The following is a 25,915-nucleotide window of genomic DNA, read 5'->3' as shown; positions in this document are numbered from 1 at the left end:
TGGACCTCTACGAAGTTGCTTGGCAAGCTTGAAACAGCAGACAAATCTTTTTTATCAAAGTACATTCTACTGTCTTTAAAAATCTCATACTAGATAATATAGTCCTAGATATAATAGAGTATGTTTGAAAAGAAAAGAAAGGAGGTAGGAAGGTCATGGCAGGAACGTCTTTGATCGCAGGTCTGTTACATCAGGGTTAACCTGTGCCTATGCAACAATAAACATATTTCTTTCTTTGGCAAAAGGCTACAGGGTACGTTTGGTTGGGTATATATCTTACTTAATCAAGACACAAAAGATAAAGTGAACTGTGGCAGGATTTCAACTCTGAACATGCACAGAAGAAACTAAATACTACATGAAATCTAGTCATTACACACACACACTATCACCACAACAAGAATGAATTCTTATACATAGGCACTAGGCTGAGAATTTTTTTTTTGGGGGGGGGGGTCTCTGGATTATATTGATTCCAGTACTTGACTAGTACTTTATTTTATTAACCTCAAAAGGATAATAATAATCCTTCCTACTATAGGCACAAGGCCTGAAATTTTGGGGAGCAGGATAGTCGATTACGGCGGAAGTAAAGAATACGGTGAATACGTACACCACCCGTTTTCGGCATAACAAAAAACCCTAACCCTAAACACCGAGTGTACATATTCTTTGCTTTCGCCGTCGATTACATCAACCCAGTACTTAACTGGTACTTATTTTATCGACCCTGAAAGGACGAAAGGCAAAATTGACCTCGGCGAAATTTGAACTCAGGACATAAACACAGACGAAATACCACTAAGCATTTCGCCCGGCGTGCTAACAATTCTTATTTCTTTACTGCCCACAAGGGGCTAAACATAGAGGGGACAAACAAGGACAGTCAAAGGGATTAAGTCGATTACATCGACCCCACGCCCAGCGTACTAACGATTCTGCCAGTTCGCCAAAGCCAGAAGTTTTGAGGGGAGAAGGTTAACCAGATCCCCAGTACTTGACTGATACTTTTATTAATCCCGGAGTGATGAAAGGCAAAGTTGATGTCGGCAGGGTTTGAACTCAGAATGTAAAGAACCAGAACAAATATTGCAAAGCATTTTTTCCGATGCTCTAACGGAGTCCAAAGCCACACCTACAAGAAAAAATAGGGGAAGGGCGTAGTTGACTTAATTGATCCCAGTACTTGACTAGTTCGGTACTACTAAAGCAGTAGGGTCGCGTCCGCGCTAGCTAGTCGTGAGTGGTTGATCCTAACCCTAACCCTAAACACGTATTCATTTGCACACGCGGGTTAGGGTTAGGGATAGGGTCAGGATCGACCACTCAAGACTAGCTAGCGCGGACGCGCGACTGCGCGTTCGGGTCCGTGCTGCTCTAGTAGTACCGACTAGTTCAATATTTCGTAAACTCTCTCTTTCATGGCATGGGGCGAAACAATAACAACAATAATATTAATAATTTTTTTTTAATCACCAATGGCTGACAAAAACAACACAGAAAAAAAAATTAGAATGTACTAAAGAATGTATGTGTGTGTGTCATACACACACACACAAATAAAATTGAGGAAAGTAATAGTGAGAGTGGGGGAAAACCTCCTTCAGTGCTGTAAACAAATCTACTCAACTGACTGTCATGTGAATAATTTTTTGTTGTTTTTTTCTCTTTTCTCCTCTGGATCAAGGCTGAAGTTAGTTTGAGCATATTAGACAACTATAGCATACACGCATATACATATACATTGTACACAAAACTAGAAGAGGACAGGAATGTCAAAAAAAAAAAAAATGAAAATTTAATTACAGGATGCAATAATAATAATTTTTAACTCGCCAACATTTCAGAAAATCTTCATTAGTTTATAGTACTCTCTCTCTCTCTCTCTCTCTCTCTCTCTCTCTCTCTTTAACCCAACTCATTTTCTATACAAATGCATCTAAAACTAGATACAACTCACACAATACAGTCGACCATCGTGTCATATTTTACACAAGTGTATACATTAAAGTAAAACAAAGAACAACAATAATAATCCTGTGACACACACACACGAACATGTAACGAAGTGGATGTACCATATAAAAACCCATACTTGGAGGTTTGTCTAGTGGTACAGTAGAAGCTCATATGAAACTGTTGAAAATAGATGATAATAATAATAGATTTCTTCAGTTGGCACAAGACCAAAAATAAGTAGCAAAAATATTGTCACTTGCATCAACTCAAAGCATGCTTGATACTTATTTTGTTAATTCTATAAAGAGATTTAGAGTGGAAACACAGAGGGACAAAATTAAATAACTAAATATATTTAGTGTACCACATTACTATTGCTGCCACAAATAATTTCTGAGGTACAATGTCAAGAAAGAGGGTATATGTGATTGGGTAAAACTATATTATTAAAAAAGAGGGTAATTGTGACTGGGAAAAAGGATATTATTAAGTAAGAGGGTATATATTATTGGGCAAAAAGTATATTAAGAAAGAGGGTATATGTGATCAGGCAAAAGGATATTATTAAGAAAGAAGGTATATGTGATTGGGCAAAAGTATAGTATTAAGAAAGAGGTTATACATGATTGGGCAAAAGTATAGTATTAAGAAAGAGGGTATATATGATTGGACAAAAGTATATTACTAGTACTTATTTTACTGATTCACAAGGATATGAAGTTATAAACTTAAAAATTGCAAAGCATTTATTCACAAGGATAGGAAGTCGCAAATTTAAAAATTGTGAAGCATTTATGCTCTAGTAAGTACAGCATAAAGCTAGAGAAGGACACAGTTAACCACATTGGCTTCTACTACATTATCATCATACTCTCTTGTTATTGACGAAAGGAATGAACAACAGAGTTAATCCTAGTGAGATTTGAACTCAGAATGCAAAAGGATATGAATAATTTGTTTTGTCCAATGCCCTAACAATTCTACTGCCTACTTCTCTCACAATATCATCATAATAATTATGTTTCTATATGTCTGAGATGACTGAGAATAGCCTGATGCACCTTTACAATTCAGGTTATCAATAAAGCTAATCAGCTTTTAATGGATACAACTGTTTATGAATGAGCAAGCATGAAATATAGACATTTAATAGTTCATTCTATAAAGCTAACTTGTGAATAAAATAAATGGTTTAAAATGCTTCAGCAGTAAAAGAAAAGTCAGAGTTGAACCAGTATAACTAGAGCTGAATCAGTATAGCAACAGCATTTATATAAGTTCTTTTGAGTTATTGAGAGGGTAAAAGAATAGAAAAAGCCAAGAGAACAAACATATTCTGGAATGCTACTCTTTTAGACTAACCTATTAGTATCACATGGAAAACAGAAAATATTGATTTCTTTCCTTAGTATAAGGCATAAGGACCTCTTTTGTAATACTAATGTACACACACACAAACACAATTTGGAATTATTCAGATTTGCGAAAACCTTTCTACCCATACTAGTACGGAAAAAGGGAGCAGAGAAGTAAAAAAATATTTTTGCATAGCTTCAAGTATGCATAATGAAATGCATGACAAAATAATTTGTATACTTGCCAGGTATCTATTTTTTTTTTCTGTAAAGATTATAGGCTTTATATAAGCATTATAATTGGTACATATCCAATGGTTTTGTTAGACAAAAAAGTTTTTAAAAAATACAACTATATGTAGACATGGAAATAACTTCAACAATGTCTGCAATTTCTCAAGAGGATGTTATCTATTAAATACCTGAACTTAGGCAATTGAAGCAGTGTTGGACTACCTTATGTACAAGTTTTGGTAGATTCAGTTGTTTCACTAACTAAATTCCAATTTGAGAAATTAATGTGTAAGTGGTTGCATATTCCACAGTAACAATAAGCTATGTAAAAGTATTTTCTTTGCTTCTCTTTTCCCTTTTTCCAGGCCAGTATGAATAGAAAGGTTTTCACAAATTTGAACAATTACAAATTGTGTATATGTATCTGTGTGTGTTTGTGTGTGTACATTAGTGTTACAAAGGAAAGTAATCAATATTTTCTGTTTTTCATATACTAATAGGATACTAATAAGTTACTCTAAAAGAAAAAAGTATACCAGAATATAAGTACCTTTAATGCATTTCTCAGGGCATGATACAGTGTGAAAAGGTTGGGCCTTTGAATTGCAGGTACAGTCCAGAGGGAGGGAGGGAGGAATTGACCCCTGAAAGGATGAAAGGCAAAGTTGAGCTCTGTTGGATTTGAACTCAGAGCACAGAGACTGGGGAAAATACTGCATGGTGTTTTATCCAGCACTCTTACAACTCTACCAATTTGCTACCTTACAAGTTCTAAGTTGCCTTTATGATTGTGCTATTTCATGTTTTTCTATTACCAAGTTATCTAATGAAGTTGGTCAACATTTCCAATGAGAACCTATACAATAAAACAGACCTAGAACTAACAAGGAAGCCTCTTTATTGTCATTCAAGGAAAGACATATATGGATAATGCATTCCTAGACACACTGTGCTTGAAAAGATATATGGGATGGTCACAGCTGATTTGGGGTTAAACAACAACAGCAGCAGCAAGATGCCTCAGGAGCATCTCTGAAAAATAAGATGCACATAAGATGACTGAGATGTGCAGTCAAGATTCCACAGGAAAGAATTAGATCTGGAAAGTAATAGAGAAATTAACCAAAGACCATGTAGTATCACGCCATGACGGAAGAGCAATTACATGAGGGAGGGGAGTAGGTGAAAAAAGATGATTTCAGCTTTATGTTTCACTATGAATGAAATTATCTAAGGGGTATGCTAAACTAAAAGATGGACAAATAAGAAAAAAAGGACTTCAATAGCAATAATAAGATTGTTGTAAATGGTTAACTTCAGTACACTGAATAAGGATCTGATTCAAATGTATAAGTTATCAAGTATGTAAGGGGTTCTTTGATCAAGTGATTGGCTTTCTTCTGAGTGCAGTTTAGAATACCAGAGATCAAAGATGAAATAACATCCAAGATTTGCAAATAATATTTTATTGAAGAACATACTTAGGCACTCTTAAGTGCTAAGAATTATTCAAAAAGTTATTTTACTCATAAGCTATCTAGAAATGTGGCAAATGACGTGAGGGTAAGCTGTTGAAATACTGGACTAGACAGTCATGAGATCAGGCTTAAGTTGCCATAGATTCCTGAATAAGGTTCATAATGCTGCTTCAGCTTGCCTAACTGAAAAGAAAAGAGACCCCCCCCCACTTCTACTTCATAGTTGAGAGAGCAATTGGAAAAGTATTCAACTGCAAAAATAATTGTTCTATGTAAGTATGTAAAGATGGCTATAAAATTTCCATTAGATGACACGTACAGCCAAATTTTGTCACACAGTGGTAAAATTGGTTGAATTAACCATAATATACAGACCTTGGAGGAAGGAAAGCAAAGTCAAGTTTTATGTGATATGAACTCAGAACAAATTAGATACACTAATGCATTGAGTCCCATAGTGTCAGCCAGATCCACTGCTGTCTAAGGCTAGACTATCTTTGTGAATAGATATAAATGCTTTTCAAGTAAACAGAACCATATACTTTTGAAGAAATATTTGGTTGCTCATAATCAACTTCTTAGCCTTACCAATATAACATGGTGGGAAGCATAGTAAAACTGGAGAATGATGGTCTAATTCAATTTCTCAGTAAGCCAGTAGTAGTGTTTATAGCATAAGCCTTACAGAAAAACCAAGTAAGACCAAGATTGTAATAGAATACAAGTAAAGTTTATATCATTTTTTAACGTCTATTTTCCATGTTGGAATTAGCTGGACATGACTAAAGTATGGCAAATCACTCATTTCAATTCCTGCATCATCTCATCATGTGACCCAGCAACATGAGATCTGACACTGCACTGTTATTCCTTTCCTTGTCTTCTTCTACAACAGGCACCTTTTGATATTAGTGCACAAGTTAATGAGGAAGCCTCTATACATCACTTGACATACTAGAAATAGCAACCAAATTTTCCTCAAATCACTATCATTAAAAAAGAAGCAGCAAGGACACATAAGAGAATATGATCTTCAAATATATACCAAATGAAAGATTGATCATGGATGGAGCACTTTTGATCAATCAGGACAAATCTCACACACAGCAACATTAACAACAATTGTTAGTACTACTCTTTTCCTCTAGCAATCATTGTCCATTCACATCTCATGTTCAAGTCAGCACAGTCAAGTATCCTTCATATAATAGCTGATGCCTTTATTGCCCAGATGCATTCTTAGCTTACTTGTGCACTGGCTTTTGTGCAAGTTAACATGTCATATCCAATGGTTCATATTGCACTCATTTCACTTCAACCTTTGCAGATATTTTACATTCAGAGTCTATATTTCATTAACATCTAGCATCATACTTCTTCAACATGCTTCATGTTGTCTGTATTTTACATGGAGAGAGTTCATTGAACTTCTTCCATATGTTTGATAGTTTAGCTCCCAAAAATTCATTCCACTGTCCAATTTTTAAAGTCATCAAATATTTTTTTTTTTTTGAGCCCAAGAAGGATGAGAAGCATTGCCTGTAACATGTGGAAACTAGACTCAAACAATGAAAATTAAGGGAAGAGGGAGAAAATATAAACCAGAAATGTAAGACAGAAATTTCATCAAAAATGCTAATGAATTCCTAAGTATATAAAATGTTGGCTTGGATCTGGTTTCTACAGTGTTAAGCAAATAAAAAAGATGTTTTTTGTAATAGGATGCCAGCTTAATATAGGTAATGCCCTCTCTCAAATGAGACCTGATGCCTTTTCCCTAGCAAGGTGAACTGAAAATTATATAATTATATCTCCTATCTACAGATGAAAAGACACCTGAAATTGAATTTGAATACTGAATCAAAAAATAGCTGGAGCAGATATTGATCTACTTCACATTGCTCTTTTACCACCTCTCATTGTGACTTATAGATTTTAGCCTGGTATTTCACAGAAACTCAAAAAGACTTTACCCCAAACTTTTCACTGTGATATTCATATTATTAATACTTACTTCTAATTCTGGTATTACTTTATTACTTTAGCTACTAATATCCTTTACGAGCTTTGTGCTATGGCTGAATGTTTTCATTTTAGCAATTATAAATTATTAATAACATGTAGTTTTAATATTTTCGTTTTGCATTTAAATATTCATTTTAGTAAATGTCAGTCATTTTAACACTATAAGTGTGTGTGTGCATGGGGTTGACATTAACCAATCATTGCTAGTATATATTTAGTGAACGTGAAACTGGTGACAGAGATAGTCAAATACATAAAGACAGGCAAAGAGCCAGTGGAATAGACAGAGGTCCAGTGCACGTATGCCCCCCCCCCCCCCACAGATATACAGATTGTTAGATCATTGTTGTATGAATTAATAACTTAATTTAAGGACAATTAGCTATTATGTAGATCGATATAATGGGTATAACTAATTTTCTATATTTAATAATTGTTATTCACTTTAGATTTAAGTGGTTCATGTGGAACAACAAGTGAAACCACCTGTCTTTACATTAACAAACAGTTAGAATGAAAGGTGCAAGTTATAAGATATAGTCTGTTGTTCTTAATGACATTTCTCTTTCATATTGTCAGGAATGATCTCGATGTTAATAGTTTCTCTAAGATAAGTTCATTACATGTTTATTACTTAAGTAGGTTATTCTCTATAAACAGTTTCAGTGCTTATTTTACTGATCTCTCTCAGAGTTGAAAAACTGAGTCATTTTAAATGGGATTTGAAAAACTGAAATATAAGCTCTAAATGTGAATCAATTTCAGTGCTTTAATTCCCATATTAAGTTATCTTGGTTGTCATCTCACCTATTTTGCTATTTATATTCCATTGAAACAGAATATAAACTCTGATACCTTTTTGATGTGAAGCTATAAGCTTCACATCTAAGCATTTTGCTCAGCATGTTAATAATTCTGCCTGCTCACCGCTTTTACAGTTATATCAATAGTAACAATAAATAGAAGTACAATACTGTCATTAATATGATTTATAAAAAGTTGATATCTCTCTCTCACACACAAACACACTCAATTCTAAGTTTATAATGAAGTAAGAGTAAAGGTTCATCTATCAACTGTACTAATCTACAATTAATCAGCTTGTCACAATATATATTAGTGTGTTATTCTATAAACGATTTTAACTGTGGAATGAAATAAAAAGACGAATGAAATCCTTAACATAATGAAACAAGTTTGAGTGTTATACTTTCAACTATCATAGGCGCAGGACTGGCTGTGTGGTAAGTAGCTTGCTTACCAACCACATGGTTCTGGGTTCAGTCCCATTGCGTGGCACCTTGGGCAAGTGTCTTCTACTATAGCCTCGGGCCGACCAAAGCCTTGTGAGTGGATTTGGTAGACGGAAACTGAAAGAAGCCCATCATATATATGTATATATATATATATATGTATGTGTGTGTATATGTCTGTGTGTCTGTGTTTGTCCCCTCACATTGCTTGGCAACCAATGCTGGTGTGTTTACGACCCCGTAACTTAGCAGTTTAGCAGAAGGGGCCAATAGAATAAGTACTAAGCTTACAAAGAATAAGTCCTAGGGTCAATTTGCTCGACTAAAGGCGGTGCTCCAGCATGGCCGTAGTCAAATGACTGAAACAAGTAAAAGATTATCTTAACAATATAATAAAATCAAACTTTTTTTAATATAGTGAAATATTTATTAATGTTATGTTTTATTCAAGTTTAATTGTGTATCAAAATATAAAAGAAAATTATAAAATATTGAATTTCAAAAAGTCTTTCCAATATATTTATCATTCTTTAAGGTAAAGAGGTTATGGTCCTCATCAAATTCAGTTTGCAATTTGGTTGTTCTTTCTATTTCATTACTTGGCAGTCTTTAATAAATTTGCTAATGCTTGTGCAAAAGAATAAAACACACAACTTTTAATTTCCCATCTATAACTATTCATTTTATATGAGAACTTATTATTTTGTATGCTTTCATCTTCTAGAAAGAGTAACAAACAAATTTCTTTGCAGCATTTAGTTTGTCTCTTTAGATTCTGACGGGAATTGATTCAAACATCTATATCTTTACATATAGGTGTAGCCATGGCTATGTGATGAAGCTCACTTTTCAGTCACATGGTTTTGGGTTCAGTTCTGTTGCATGACACCTTAGGCAAGTGTCTTCTACTATAACTCCAAGTAAACCAATGCCTTGAGTGAATTTGGTAGATGGAAACTGTGGAAGCCCATTTTGTGTGTGTGTGTGTGTGTGTGTGTGTGTGCACGCACGCGCGTGTGTGCATGCATGTGTATTCGTGTTTGTCCCCCACCACTGTCTGACAATGAATGTTGGTTTGTTTACATCCCTCTAACTAAGTGGTTAAGTAAAAGAGACTGATGGATACCAGAAAACTTTAAAATATGTACTGAGGTGATACTCCAACATGATCATAGTCTACTGACTGAAACAAGTAAAAGACAAAAGATGAAGTTATCCATTTTCCAAACAAATAATGTAGTCTTCGTATTAGGCTACTTCTACTATCTTAATTAATTCAGTGCCTCATATGTCTACACTCAAATCCATCCAGGATTAACTTTACCAGAAATATAACGAAACAAAATCCAACTAAAGCCTTCTCCTCATTACAAAAAGAATTCTGAGCTTTATTTTTTAAAAAATGGGAAATGAAAAGAAAATCATTACCCTAAATGTTATTTAGACATTAAACATTAATATAAACAGCTGTTAGAACTGAAACATAGCTATCCATTATTCATGTTCAACACTCATTGGAAATATCATCTTACTAGCCAATGCTTATTTTAAGTATGTGTTTGGCAATAAATGTGTAAAAATTAACACAGTCATCACTTAAGTTACTGTAATTGTCATATCCCTCCAGTAAGAAGATTGTGTTCATTTGTTTAATGTTAGCAGCAGCTGAATTAGTCAACAGCTGTATCTGAAATATATTTAATTGTTTATGTTTAATAGATAACACCTTATTGCAAGATTACTTAGAAGTGATGATAATATTAGTGATAAAAAAAGATTGCAGGTTGTTACAAGAGATTCTACATCCATTGTTCTTTTGGCTTCAGTAGGATAGTTCTGCAATTTTGTGAATGAATCATTAAAAGTGCCTCAGAGTAGAAAGTAAGCAACTAGCAGTGGTTCTGTAACCTAGTCTAGACACCTTGCTTATCTGCTTGGAATGCCATGAATGTCACAACATACATTTCTTTTCAATCAAAGTCAGTAGATCTACTCAATTATTAATAGATATCTAATTACAAATTTTTATAGTGATTTGCAGTTGAGTATCCTAAATAGATAACCTAATGTATCCTTTGCTTAGGGATACATCACAATAGTCATGGAAGATTTGAACTCATAGCCTTGTAGTCAATGGCCCCCAAATTACTCAACCATTTTATATCCATTTCCCCATAAAAGTAAGTGAGAAATGGCTCTACAAATTTGGTTATATCTTAACTCTTTAGCATTTAAAAGCCAGCCATTTCCAGCCAAAATAATCAACCTGTTTTATCTTCAAACTAGCCAGATCCAGCTTCTCACACTTACCTTACAATATTATTCTAAAAATAAACAATCAAGTCATTGAAACCTCACAGCTACAAGGTAATGTATGACTAATTCATATCAAAGTGAATAAATAAGTATTACATTTGACAGAGAAATCTGAATGTTAAAGGGTTAATGATTTAGTGAAGCAGGTGCATTTGTAGCAGAATATTTAATCAACTATAAGCTGAGAGTAGCACATCTTAGTGATAAGTTTCAACAAAGTAACTGCCACAGTCTTAGAAATGTTTTAGAGTATTTACTTTATTTACATAAATACCAAAAGTTTTCTTTACAGAAAACTGGCAGATTATTTGATTCCTATCACACAAAAGAAATTACCATGTATTCTTTAGATACTTAGAATATATTTTCCTTACAACATTTGGAATATTTTCTTTGTTGGTTGAAATAAATCCATAAATGTAGTGAGGTATTGTTTCTGATAAGTAAAGTAAACATGACTAAATAACTAAATGAAAATGTCAATACCTATTTATTAATTAACTAACATGGAGTATTCATTCTTTGATTTGAATAGATCACTAATATAGCAAGTTACAGTTCTAAGTAAATATAAGCTCCTAAATTTAGTAAAAGCTATCAAGTAGTTATTGACCGACATAAGCATCTCTCAAGATTCTTAAATATTCTGTGATCATTAGAACGTTGATGTATCAATCCTATGGTTCACAGTTAGTCAACCAAATGACTAAACACAACCTGCAACTTTATTGTTCCAGTTACTAAATTTAAATGTGAGTGAACTGATAGTATTATTAGTTAAAGTTATCAGATCACTCAAGTATTCCTCATTAATTAATTTTGAAAAAAAGAGATTGATTGGCAAGCATGCTGGATTATTAATACAATGATGATATTCAATGCATGTTTTATCATCTTTCAATGATGGACACGTTTTGATGAGAAAGAAATCAGTTTTATCCCTACTACTTAAACAACTTTGTTACAGTAAAATAAAAAACCATAACAATTTTACTATCTTCATTCTTGTTTAAAGTGCCTACCAACAGACAATCAAAAGGACTGGTTATTAACATGACTTGCTACCACCGTACATAAACAGATATGAATGTTTTCGCTACACTGCCTTCAAATGGCTAATACTAATTAGTTAAAATCAATTCACGATATGTCAACCTGTCAAATCATTCCACATAATTAAACATCTGTTGTTGAAATAACCCCACTGAAAACGTTTCCAAACAAGAACTCACCTGGAAGCAATGGACCAAAGCAGGTGTTATTGGGATTTACAGGAGTTGACAGACATTAACCCATTTGTTACACTATTTCAGTTGAAATATATTGCCCTTGTTTTAATTAAATTTGACTAGAAAGAAGAATTTAGTAAGATAACTTTGTCATTATTTCACTGGTGTTTGGGACATAAATTAACGTGAAATTTTAATGGAAGGTCACTCTAAAACATGAAGCTTGTATCATAGAACCAGGGTGTGGTTTCAGGCATGTTGGTATCAAAAGGGTTATCCTTACAAGTTTAATGTCTGTCTTTGTATAATACCTTTTAACTAAATCAAAATTATATCCTAAGTACCTACCCCAAGCTTTCTTCAGCCTTATGTATCCAGCCTCGTTAAGACCTAACAACCTTTTCTTGTGATTTCTCTTGGTTTATTTTTCCCTTTTCTAGCTGAAGTTTTAATGTTTGACTTATCTCATGTTAACTCTTATACTTACCAACTTCTGCTTCTTGTTCTATTTCCTACTAAATTCCCACTAGTACTAACAGGGTCAGTAGTAGAAGAGGTGATTTGGTGAAGGTGAGAGAGTATATGAGTGGAAGAGATGAATCAGATTGGAATCTTGTATTAAAAATGTAACTGAATTTAGAACTACCTCTGTTGGGGGAATAATATGATATAGGCACATGTGCAGCTGTGTGCTAAGAAGTTTTCTTCCCAATCATATGGTCATGAGTTCACTTCCAGTGTGCAGCATCTCGGGCCAGTGTCTTCTACTATAGCCCCAGAATGACCAATGCCTTGTGAGTGGATTTGATAGATGGAAACTCAAATAAGCCTGTCATATATGTATGTATGTATGTATGCATGCATAAGTATGGATGTATAAGTATGTGTATCACTGTCTCCTTGACTTGACTTCATATGATACTTATAAATAAATGTCACCATCATGCAAGCGGTATCCTTCACTTCTAATTTTCTGTGAAAACATGTCTGGTCATGGGTTATGTTACCTCACTTAAAATCTGGTAAGGGCTAGTCATAGGAAGGGCATGTGGCTGTAGAAAATTTGCCTCTGCAAATTCCGTCCAACCCATGCAAGTGGAAATTAAACAATGATGATGAAGTACCAGGTTGAAAAATTTTAAAAGAAAGAACAAAAAAGTGACAAATATAAAGACACACATATATTTAAAATGGGCTTCCACAGAGGTCTACCTATCAAATTCACTCATAAGTCATTGGTCAACCTAGGGCTATAATAGGTGAAACTTGCCTAAGGTGCTGTACAGTGGGACTGAACCTGAAATTATGTGGTTGCAAACCAAGCTTCTTAAAACAGTGTGCTGAGTCACATCTCTTTACACCAAAAAGTAACTTATGGATTTGATAAATAGAAATTGATAAAATAAGAACAAGTCTAAAATAAGTACTGAACTGATAAATACCAAGGTTGGTATGATCAACTAATACGCCTTTGAAGAAGGTACCCCAGTTCAATGACTGAAACTGGTAAAAGAATTAAAGAATATACAATGTACACTAGTGGTTCTCAACTGGGAACCACATGGCTCTTGGTGGTCCATATAAGATTTTGTTGCTAAAATTGGTTATATTTCTAGAATACACAAAATTCTAACAATTTTTTTTTAACACAATTCCCAATATTTAATTATAAGAATATGACAGGCTTTTTTAAAACACTGAATGGGTATAAGGGTCCAGTAGAGTAAAATAGGAGTTAAAGGGGTTCATAAACAAAAAATGGTTGAGAAACACTGATCAAACAAAACTAGACATCTGAAACAAAAATTACTGAAGTGTGGTAAAATCAAAGACTAAGTTGGTTAATGCACTAAATATCTTTCAATGTAACACATTTAATCTAGATAACATAAGTTGTGACACAACTTACACTTAAAGCAGGTTTTAGACAAATTCATTCAGTCACGACAATAAAAAATGACTAAAGAAACTTTGTTAACAGGAAATACCACAGTAATTGTTAGGCCAATGAGAGAGAGAAAAAGAAGGGGGAAGAGAGTAAGAGAGAGAAAGAGAGCGAGTGAGTGAGACTGCTGTGTGGTTAAGAAGTTTGCTTCCCAACCACATGGTTTTGAGTTCCGTTCCACTTTGAGGGAACTTGGGCATGTTCCTTTTGTGAGTGGATTTAGTAAGCGAATACTGAAAGAAGCCCATTGTGTGTGTGTGTGAGTGAATATGTATGAATATGTGTGTGTAAGTGTGTATGTTTATGTGTGTGTGACTGAGTGAGTGAGTGTGCCATCTTGTCTTGATATCACCTAAGAGTTGTAAGAGGGTGTCACTGTCATATAAGCAGGGTCTTCATTTCCAACGTTGCTTGTAAACATGTCTGGCTGTGAGGAAATATTGCCTTGTTTGGAAACAGGTGAAAGTTGGCAACAGGAAAATGACCACATGCAAACAATATTTAGTAAATCAGGATTTGGTTCTTACAGACGTGTAAATTATTCTACCAAACCTCCTTGAGGCACAATCATCATGACCATGTTTTGTTCAGAAATTTCAAATCTCAAGTCAACTTGAGTTGAAGCCATTCAGCTACTTCAACTTGAGTTGCAACACTGGACTTCTGTTGAGGCAATCATAACAATGTGAATCAGGATTTCATATAATAAACATTAATCCTTACAGTTTGATAACAGCATTGATTTTTTTATGAATAAGCACAGAGTCAAAGTTGACATGAACTTAGAGACTTTACATAGTTCATTCTTTTATATTTTAAGCTCAAGTGTTTTTGAGGTCTCAAATTGAGTCAAAAATTGGTACATTCAGCTCAGCACACTTAACCATTTCACCTAGAGGTTCCCAGTTTTGAGGAAGACCAGTGAGAACCTTTACCCACCAGATTAGTAGTTCTCAACTGGAATTCATATGACACTTGGGGGACCATATAAGATTTTGTTGTTAAAACTTATGTGCAATAAACTAGTTATACTTCTACAGTACATAGAATATTTTAATTTTCTTATACAATTCCTAATATTTAATTATAAAAATACAACAGGATTTTTTTAAAAAACATTGAATAGCTATGTAGGTCCAGTAGAGTATAAAATAGGAATCAAAAAGGTCCATAGGCAAAAAAATAGTTGAGAACCACTGCACTAGATGATATATCAATTATTAAAAGAACATTGAATCACAACTAATCAGATGAACACTTGTTTCAGTTGTTTCTACTCTCTGTTGAAGGACAAAAGCCTAAAATATCAGACTTTCTCCTTTGCATGACACTTAAACTTATTAACATTCCACAACTGTCAATCTGAATAATTGTTGCTGATGCAGCTCCTCTCCAGTTCTTGGATTTTAGATTCTACCTTATTCTTAATAATGAATAGGGCTGAAACAAGATGATAAGATATATATTAATGAACCTATGATTGGTTTGGAATCATCATCATCATTGTTTTAATGTCCACTTTTCCAGGCTCACATGGGTTAGATGGGATCTGTCAAGGCAGATTTTCTATGGCCAAATACCACTACTGTCATCAACCCTCACCTGTTTGCAAGTAATCTTTTACTTTTACTTGTTTCAGTCATTTCACTGCCTTCAAGGGTGTTAGTCGAACAAATTGACCCCAGGACTTTATATTTTTAAGCCTAACTGCTAGGTTATGGGGATATAAACACACCAACACCAGTTGTCAAGCAGTGGTAGGACAAACACAGATACAAAGACATGAACACACACATATACATGTATGTATGATGAGCTTCTTTCAATATTTGTCTACCAAATCCACTCACAAGGCTTTGGTTGAACCAGGGTATAGTAGAAAACACTTGCCTAAAGTGCCATACAGTAGAACTAAACCCAGAACCAAGTAGTTGGGTAGCAAATTTCTTACCACACAGACAGCCATGCTCAGCACCTAAAACATCAGTAAAATTAAGACAAACTTCTAGAATAAAATGAACTTAAGATTATACTAAAGTTTAGAGTTCACATTGTGTGTCTATACAACAAAATACAACCTTAATGATAGTGGTATTAACTTTATAGCAAAATTGACTGAATGAAGTAATATATATTGTACCATGCAAAACTTTGAGAGATGGAAGAAGAAATTAAAGAAGTTAAACAAGACATTATTTTAGTAACACAGACAAAACATTATTTTAGTAACCTGAACATGAGCAGTGGCCTATCAACAAGAAAGATGACAATAAGCTAAGGTAGTAAATCACATAATCTTTAGTTTCCATCATGTAGATCATTATTGTAGATTGAGGAGCTGGCTGAAGTAATACAGGAAAATGTAAAGTTTAAATTACAATTTAAAAAGCAGAAACATAAAAGAAAAATTATTTACATTATCTACATTTGACGGATATTCGTCCTCATCTTGTTTGTTGTTAACACAACGTTTCGGCTGATATACTCTCCAGCCTTCGTCAGGTGTCTTGGGGAAATTTCGAACCTGGGTATGAATAGCATATGGGAACCGGTATTGAGGAAGGATAGAAAAATAATAGATTTATAAGCCTTAAAATTCACCCCATAATTGCCCACGGGCATATGGCGTAGTGGTTAAGAGCGCGGGCTACTAACCCCAAGGTTCCGAGTTCGATTCACGGCAGCGACCTGATTAATAATAATAATATAATAATAATAGTAACATCGATAGGAATGAGAACCCAGGTTCGAAATTTCCCCAAGACACCTGACGAAGGCTGGAGAGTATATCAGCCGAAACGTTGTGTTAACAACAAACAAGATGAGGACGAATATCCGTCAAATGTAGATAATGTAAATAATTCCTCATCTCTTAAATATAGAACTGTATAAAAGAAAAAGAAGTAACGTTAGCAAAATGTAATAAGGATGTGATATAATACAATTTGACCTGGGTTTTACCTATTCTGTCACTAGTAATATTATTAGCTGTGTCAGGATTTTATATTTCTTTTATTCTATATACATTAATACTTCCACTATAACTAAAATTGAAATAGCTTTATTTTCAAATAACCTGAATTTCTTTCTTAAAGATCCATAAAATAACTCAGTACTGATGTAATATAATGGGCTGTAAATCACTAAATACAAAATATAAATCAGTTTCACCTAAAGCAATCTCAAGCAAGTGGTTTCAAATATAAGTGTCATATTGTACTATGTTTGAGCAGTTATTTATAATTTTACATCAAATTAACTGAATGGTCAAACTCTGACATTGAACTGATTGCTATCATACATAGTTAATCAGCATGTAAAATGCATGTAGCTATTAGCATAACAATTTTCCAGAAGCAAATTGGTTTAGTTCCTTTCATTATTCAAGAAAAGTAAGGTGATGAGCTGGCAGAATTTTTAGTATGCCAAACAAAATGCTTAGTGGCATTTCATTTGTTTATACGTTCTGAGTTCAAATTCCACTGAGTCAACTTTGCTTTTCAATTTTGGGGGATCAATAAAATTAAGTAACAGTTGAACACTGGGGACGATGTAATTGACTTACTCCTCCCCTCAAAAACTGCTGGCCCAGTGCAAAAATTTGAAACTAAACTGGCAGAAACAATAGTGTTGGACAAAACGCTTTGCAGTATTCCTTCTGGCTTGCTGTGTTCTGAGTTCAAATCCTACCAAGGTCAGCTTTGCCTTGCATCCTTTTGAGACTGATAAAATAATGTACCAAGCAGGGGTCAATGGCATCATCTAACTCCTCCTCTTAAAATTGCAGGCCTTGTGCCTAAATTAGAAACAGTTATTCAAAGAGCAACCAATACTATTTGCAATGCTGATTCCTGCATCGATTATCAAATCACAATCTTTATTTCAATGAGCCTGAAATATCATTCAAAGCTTGAGACTGTATTCTGCATTTTATTCACTATCAATAGAAACTGACAAGTCCAGAGAAAGATTCTAAGTGCATTTTATCCTTTGGTGGTTTTACATCCATAATTCTTGTTACCAAAATATTATTTGGTGACATATCCACCTTTGCTAGTGTCGTTGTCGTCGTTTAACGTCCGCTTTCCATGCTAGCATGGGTTGGACGATTTGACTGAGGACTGGTGAAACCAGATGGCTACACCAGGCTCCAATCTGATTTGGCAGAGTTTCTACAGCTGGATGCCCTTCCTAACGCCAACCACTCAGCGAGTGTAGTGGGTGTTTTTATATTCCCAAAATGACAATTACTTTAGTTTCCACCAGACTTAGTTCAATTGATAACCATAACTGATAATTTCAACCTTTCTTTGGTCTTATTTACCTTGATATGTAGTCTTTCAATAGCTTTAGTACTAATACATAATCATCTTTATAAACTATCAATCTCATTTTCAATAACATACTCAACTGCTCTCTGAAGGTATAGTGCTTGCTGTGTTTAATTCAATGTCCATTTACAGTAATCCCTCACCATATCGTGGTTCACTTATCGCGGTTTATTATCTAAGCTTACATCGATTCCTCCGTGGTGTTGTTTTGCATATATAATGAAATAAATATATACAAATTATAAAAATAATTTTTAAAATATACAGTACTGTTTCTACTTTGTAGATTTCCACCTATCACGGGGTGGTTTTGGAACATAACATCCACGATAGTTGAGGGATTACTGTACTCCACTATCACTTAGCATTCTAGAAAGGCTTGGTGATATAAATGAAAGCAAGGAAAAAGATTTCATTAAGGTGTAAAAGCAATGGATGAGTACCAGAGGAAGTGAGATACACACATTATAAAACATTACTACAGAAACCTTCAATGTGACTGTCATGGTAAACATCACTCAAAAATTCTTATAAAAGAAGCTTCTTGTGGGTTGAATGACAATTTTATGTTTACTTTTGAATCACTAAAGATTCTAACACAGTGCACTGTAAAATTTCCATTCTGTAATAAACTGATTTATTAACATATGGTCATTTTAATATATTAATAGCATTATTATTTTTGTAATATATTTTTATAGTCATAGGCATGGCTGTGTGGTAAGAAGTTTGCTTTCCAACCACATAGTTTTGGGTTCACTCCCACTGCATGGCACCTTAGACAAGTCCCAGGTCAACCAAAGTCTTATGAGTGGATTTGGAAGCCTGTAATATATATATATATGTGTGTGTTACTGTCTCCTTGCCTTGACACATGGTAGTTATAAGTGAGTGTCACTAACATGCAAGTGGTGTCTTTTTTCAAATCTTTCCTGAAAATATATCTCATCACAGAGAAATATTACCTTACTAGGAAACAGGTGAGGATTGGTGACAAGAAAGGCATCCAGCTATGAAAAATCTGCTTCTATAAATTCTGTCTGACCCATGAAAACATGAGAAAATGGATGTTAAAGCAACAATGATGATGATCATTTTTGTATCACAATTGTAGATCATTATTTAATTAGAGCTGATATGGCAAAATGATTCCATTTTGAGATTTCAAATATAGAATCGGAACCTCAAATACACCTCAGAAATCAAAGTCCAGATCTAATACATAAGGAATCAAATGTTAGGTGCACTCCAGATCTCGTCGTCGTCGTCGTTTAGCGTCCGCTTTCCATGCTAGCATGGGTTGGACGATTTGACTGAGGACTGGTGAACCAGGTGGCTACACCAGGCTCCAATCTGATTTGGCAGAGTTTCTACAGCTGGATGCCCTTCCTAACGCCAACCACTCCGAGAGTGTAGTGGGTGCTTTTACGTGCCACCGGCACGAAGGCCAGTCAAGCGGTACTGGCAATGACCATGCTCGAAATGGTGTCCAAATTATGAATGGATACAACATCTTGTAAAGGAACATGCTAACTTTAAAAGATTACTTTACAGATTACTTTAATTTTGATTTATTCAAATCAATCAAGAATTTCTGAGTAGTGGCATAACTAGGATCTCAGTACCTGAGGGTGAGGTTAATTTTGCATCTCTGTCCAATTTAACAGGTATGAGAAACAAGAGAAAATTTTGCACCCCTCCACACCTGTTCCTTGATGGGGAGACTGCTCTCCCACCACCTTGTCATGGTTTGAGGTATTATTGTTACCTGAATGACAGTGTTAATTTGCATCTTCAAATAAACTGGTCACTGTAGAAATTTTTAAGCCAATTTCACAAACACTTGTAGAATCTTCATTTTCAATTTTTTCAATTTCCTCAATAATTTAGTAGATTTATTGTCTGAAAGTGGTTCTTTTTAGGCATTTGCTAAAAACCTTTTGATGATACATACTTATATCCCCAAAATCAACATTTTGGACAAGATTTATACTTGTTTCTATCACCATGACACCATGACTGAAATCATCAAAGTCACTTTACTTATTTATTTTTTTTTGTCGATCATCTGAAATATAGAAATTATTTCAAGCTGTTGAATGACTTCAATGTATGCACTAAGCTTCACTTCACTTAAATAAAGATATTCTAAAGCTTTTAATACAATGTTCAAATGATTGCCTGTCATCAATGTCCTCATTTGATTCCAACTATCTTCTGCAGTATGTCCTTAAGTTCCATTTTCTTTTTGCAATGCACAAAAACGAGCTGACTCACGTAATCTCAGACAACTTTGAATTATTTTGGACAGATTTTTGAGGCTGTGATAAGAATCTGACTCTTTCAGTAACGATTAATTTCTTTTGGGAACGAATTAATAACAATCTCAGGGATTTCTTCATATTGCTAGAATTTGTAGAGTAAATTCATTTCTTTAACTTCCAGAGGATTTGCCATTACAGAAACTTTTCTGGTGACGATCATACCAGCCTTTGATTAAACTAAATCCATGTTTTGTTCCTTGTCAACCGTGTCCAAATGATTTCTTTCTTTCTTTTTTTTTTTTTTTGTTCTTGCTGTAGCAGGAAAGCATCGCAGCTAAACCTCTGTCTATTTGGGTCATCGCGTTGAAGTACCTTGTTGTTAACCGGTGATGCCAGTGTTGTATCGTACAAAGTTTATGCAAGTACAACAGTAGTCGCGATGCTTTACGTTCTTAAGATGTTTTCAACCGAATAACCAAATTCTGACATTGGATTAGGAGCCACCTTTAGTTTTAATCGGCATGTAAAACGCATGTAACACTACAGTAATATTAGCATAATAATGACATCACAAAAAAAGTAACTGAATGTATATATAGAAAATTAAATAAAATCAGACGGGTGTTGAAATTGTTGGCAGTATGCAAGAGACATCGCATTTGACAGACAGATGAACAGAAAATGTGCAGGTAAAGAGCGGAACTGAAGAAACAAATCGGTTACATCCCATTCACCTTGATAAATGAACTATAAATGTTAATTAACACAAGAAATAATTTGTCGTCAGCTATAGCAAACACGATAAAAAGAAGGGGTGAAACTAAGCAGCAAAGAATGGAAAACATTTAGCGACCACGAACTGGACTTGATTAAGAATATATTTTCAGTTTTAATAGCAGACACAATCATATAATTATATACATCAGAAGTATCGTATGTGTGTGTGTACACACACGAATATGTCTCTGTATGTGTGTGTATCTGAGTGTGGGCTTGTGCACGCGTCATGGAAACGAATGTCGTTCCGACAGCAAAATTATTCTGAGAAAGGCATATTGGATTGAAACAATATGGGCAGATATTTCCGTCTGATACAGTTGGCGGGGAACCAAAGTTGATTTTGGATATCCAAAATCAACTTTGTTGCAATTTTGTAAAATTGATTAACTGATTTTTTTTAAAACAGAGGTTACTCTATTTAGTGCTATAGATGTTGACTGAGAGAGAGAGAGAGAGAGAATAAAAAGGAGGATTTATATTGAAATGGACTTGATAATAGAGAAGTTGTCTGACTTGTATAATTATCCTAGATACCCCTGACTTTCACAGACATCCACAGTGGTTGTCCTAGCTGCTGCCAGGTTACAGATTATTATGAAACATTTAAGACGACACGAAGTTGAGAAGTCAGTATCATACACAACAAATGTAAACAATCACGTTAGAGAAATGAAAACATAATCAACCAGATGAACAGGGGGGGGGGGGAACCTTTCGCTTTACTATTTTTTTAATTATAAGGTTTTGCAATTTGTTTACATAATCAGAGGGATCTTGATTATTAATTTTATAAATAATAAGCGTCAACACTCACCCGTTCGTACCTGGCCCTCTCCTGAGCTTTTTCAAGTTTTTCGGCTTCTAACCTTGAAATAGTGTATTTAAGGTCTCCTATTTCATTGTTTTCCTGTTCATAACGAATGGCTAGGGCTTCCAAAAGCTCAAGGGATCGCACGACTTTGTGCATAAGCCCTGTGATCGCTTCTGATCCATAGCAGTCTATCAACTTTTCAAGTTCTTTGCCAATGCCTGATGCCTGGTCATAAACGTCTGCAACGGAGATACCATAGCTATTTTCAATACTGGACTCGCTAGACATCAGGAAATGTTCGTCGTTCATTCTAACTCTCCGAATGGTTTCAATTAAACAGGAATCCATCTAATTGACAAAATATTTGGGCCTGTATACCACCACCCTAAATCGAGTCGTGGTATACAGTAGGAGCCCTTTGCGAGAATTATATATAAAAACAAGCTAATGTCAGACTTGGAAAACCTGATTCGATACAGTAGCACTATTGACGAGAGTAAGAGGGAGGATGTTCCCTCTTGACAGTTTTAGCGACAACTTTTCTTCGCTTCACTTCGGCACAATTTAATCTTCGATCTCCATAGTTTCATTTAATCTTCCTCCTTTGACTCCTTCTCCTCTTACCATCATTAATTCTTTCCTCTCTTCTTCTCTCTTTATTCAATGTCCCGTCACCCAGCAAATGTCACGTGATGCCAATTTTACGTCACTTCCGCGTTAGTAACAACCAGCTGTCGTATGATTCATATAATTTCCCGGTTACTAATACACCCATATATTAAAACGAATGTGATGGAGATAGAATTTAATATACGGATTATGAAAAATAAATAGACTAAGAATAATCTAAAACGCATTATACACTTTGACACACCACCCACATTTGTTTATGCATTGGTAGTCATTTAGCGAGCTGGTTTCAATTCCCACTCCACTCATGCCCTTGATAAAAACATTCCCTTCTACAAATCTGAATCCATATAAGAAATTGATTTATATAGAGAGAAGTGAAATGGTCAGGTGAGTAAGTTATTGGACAATTGACTCAATTTCATGATTCATTTTGTGTTCGCTGCTAGAGAGCACTAAAGCTGATGAAATTGAGTTAGCTCTCTTCATCTTAAAAAAAAGGTGTCATACTCACGGGGATTTTAACAAGACCCTGAGAAGCCAACTGGATGTCTCTTAAGGGGTCAACTGACCTACTAGAAATAGCAACCAAATCTCTTTCAAATTACACCCTGTCGCATTAAGGACATATTGGATAATGTAGTCAGATATGCCCATAAAAAGACGGAGTGTTTATATCAGGAATGCTATTTACCATAACTGCTCAATAGTTTGACACGCTAAACAATAACGAGCGAGCCTCTCCGTATTCGTTCGGTCTGTTTGAAACAGTAAACAAATCTTACCCTATTGTCTTAAAAAAAAGTCACATGGGATTACTTAGTACGTGTTACACCATTCCAAGGGTGCAAGAATGGTCGTGCCTGAAATGCTTTTAATTAAAGGTCAGTCCCTACTCGTCAGTTTACGCAACAATCAAATGTTTGATCATATGATACATATTTACAAGCATTGAAAGTGTTCACACAGACACGGCGCCATGACACTGTTTTGAACTGTGGCTCTTTCCACTAGTGATCTGGTAACCTACTGTGTTCAATTACATCTCTCATAGAAAAAAATTAAGTAGTAATTCTGTTTGGGGAGCACTATCCTCATCATCATCGCACACACGCACACACACACACACCGTGGTCGTCGTCGTCATCATTATCCTCATTTAACGCCCGTTTTCCATGCTGGCATGGGTAGGACGATTTGACGGGAACTGACTTTTCAGAAGACTGCACCAAGCTCTGCTGTCTGCTGTAACATTATTTCTACAACTGACTGCCCTTCCTAATGCTAAGCGCTTTACAGGGTGTAGGTGCTTTTTATGTGGCACCAGCAGCTGTGAGGTCATCAAATAACTTATGACTTCTCAACTTGTGTGAGGAGCAGTATTGAGGGACAGAAGAGCTGTCTTGCATCAGAAGAGAAATACGGCTACCTGAGATGGAGGGAGGAGAGAAAGATGGTGAAGATGTGACTGGGAGGGGTCAGGGGTCATACAGGGTGGGGCATATAGTGAGAGGACTGAGAATTGGAGAAGGTGAGTAGGTTGGTGAGTTCACAAGATTTCAAAAGGCTGGTGAGAGCTAGAGGTGCGGGGATGTAATGAGTGGACACTAGTAGAGAGCGGAAGATATTTAATGGGGACATACTGTGTGCAGGTAGGTAGGTTGATATGAAGGGAAGGGGAAAACAGCAGTAGTGAGCATAGGTGGGTTGTGGGAAGGGAATGGGGGCATAGATATGGATTTTACTTTGCTAATTGCCAGTTGTCTCAATCTTTTGTCATGTCCTCTGTGAGGCTCAACATCTGAAGGTCACTTCTCACCACTTCATCCCACATCTTCCTGGGTTTTCCTGTTATACATACATATATACATATATATTCATATGTAGAGACCAAAGTGTACGTACGCCGGGACAAGAACACAAAACATCCAGACAGTTAGGTGATACAAGAAAGGGACAACAAAACATCCAGATAGACGATACAAAGAAAACAAGGATGAGTCATTCTGAGTTTTCTTTCCTCAGTCGAGTTCCAGATTATCTTTGCAATTTCGGCTGGTTATACTGAAGATTGCTCCAATCTGGCCAGCCCCAAAGAAAAACTAAGCTAAGAGCATTAAATTCCTTGGAAGAAAGCAGTGAATGTATACAAAAACAAAGACGGGAAAAAAATGGAGAATGCTACACAAATACAAATAACAGGACATAACAACAGGTGTCTTTCGACTAAGGACGAATTAAATTAAGCTGGCGTGTGTGGAAATAAAGCCTTACGGCAGGGATACAAGATTTCACAGGCACAGAGAAGAATATAGATGTTGCACGGACAGCGGCCGAACCAAGAAAAAGGTCAGACTTGGCTGAACACCGGTCATGTGGGGAGAGAAGAGAGAGAGGTAGAGGCAGAGGGACAGAAGAAATAAGGAGGGGCGAGAAAAAATGACAGGGACAGTGAAGTGAAAAGAGGAGGGAAAGTGAGCATGAAGGGAAGGCAATGAAATGTGAGAGGTGGGGAACAAAAGAATGAAGAGTGGAATGAACAAAGTAAATGTAAAAGGGCTGATAGAAAGAAGGAAAGAGTGAAAGAATAGAGTCGTACAAGATTTAGATAAATATATACTTACATATAAGAGACCAAAGTGTACATACGCCACTATATATATATATATATATATATATATATATGAAAATACAAAATGGGACAAGAACGCAAAACATCCAGACAGGTGATACAAGAAAGGGACAATAAAACATCCAGATAGACAATACAAAGAAAACAAGGACGGGTCATTTGGAGGTGTGCATGAATGTATGTATATGATACTGTTTTGTTGCCTTAGCATCACATGATAGTTGTAAACAAGTGTCACTATTACATAAGGTGTATCTTCTATGAAAACATGTCTGGTTATAGGGAAATAATTACCTTACTTGAAAATAATACAGGTTAGTGACAAGAAGAGCATCTGGCTGTAGAAAACCCACCTCAACAAATTCTATCCAACCCATGTAAGCATGGAAAAGTGGAAGTTAAAATGGTGACGATGATCATGATGATGATACATACAGATATACAAACTCAGACAAACACACACATATATGATAAAAAAGATGGGAATAGTAAGTGGTAGGTGGAATAAATAGCATAGGAGCTATTTATGAGTGCACTCAAAAACGTTTCCCATAAACGAAATTAAAGGATATATATATATGACCATTGTCTGTCTTTCTTTTCCTCACCTGACCATCTTTCTTTTCCTACGTGATGTTCTAAAGACTTGGCATCTTCTATCCCTCTCTTCTAT

The 25,915-nt window shown here is 35.2% G+C and overlaps 1 protein-coding gene across 4 annotated transcripts in view; it reads right to left on the bottom strand.

Moving 5' to 3' along the window:
• LOC106878142 (RILP-like protein 1) overlaps positions 1-22,586 on the bottom strand; it is a 118,288-nt gene extending 95,702 nt beyond the window's left edge. For all 4 annotated transcript variants that reach the window (XM_014927276.3, XM_014927266.3, XM_089358217.1 and 1 more), the window contains exon 1: positions 21,984-22,586. In XM_014927276.3, coding sequence (XP_014782762.1) covers positions 21,984-22,328 — 345 coding nt within the window. In that variant the 5' untranslated portion in view covers positions 22,329-22,586. The remainder of the gene's footprint in view (positions 1-21,983) is intronic.
• Between the last annotated feature and the right edge of the window lie 3,329 nt (positions 22,587-25,915).

Source organism: Octopus bimaculoides, chromosome 1, assembly GCF_046866305.1.
Source record: "Octopus bimaculoides isolate indiv1 chromosome 1, ASM4686630v1, whole genome shotgun sequence".
Classification (NCBI taxonomy): domain Eukaryota; kingdom Metazoa; phylum Mollusca; class Cephalopoda; order Octopoda; family Octopodidae; genus Octopus; species Octopus bimaculoides.
This window is presented reverse-complemented; position numbering and strand designations above follow the sequence as displayed.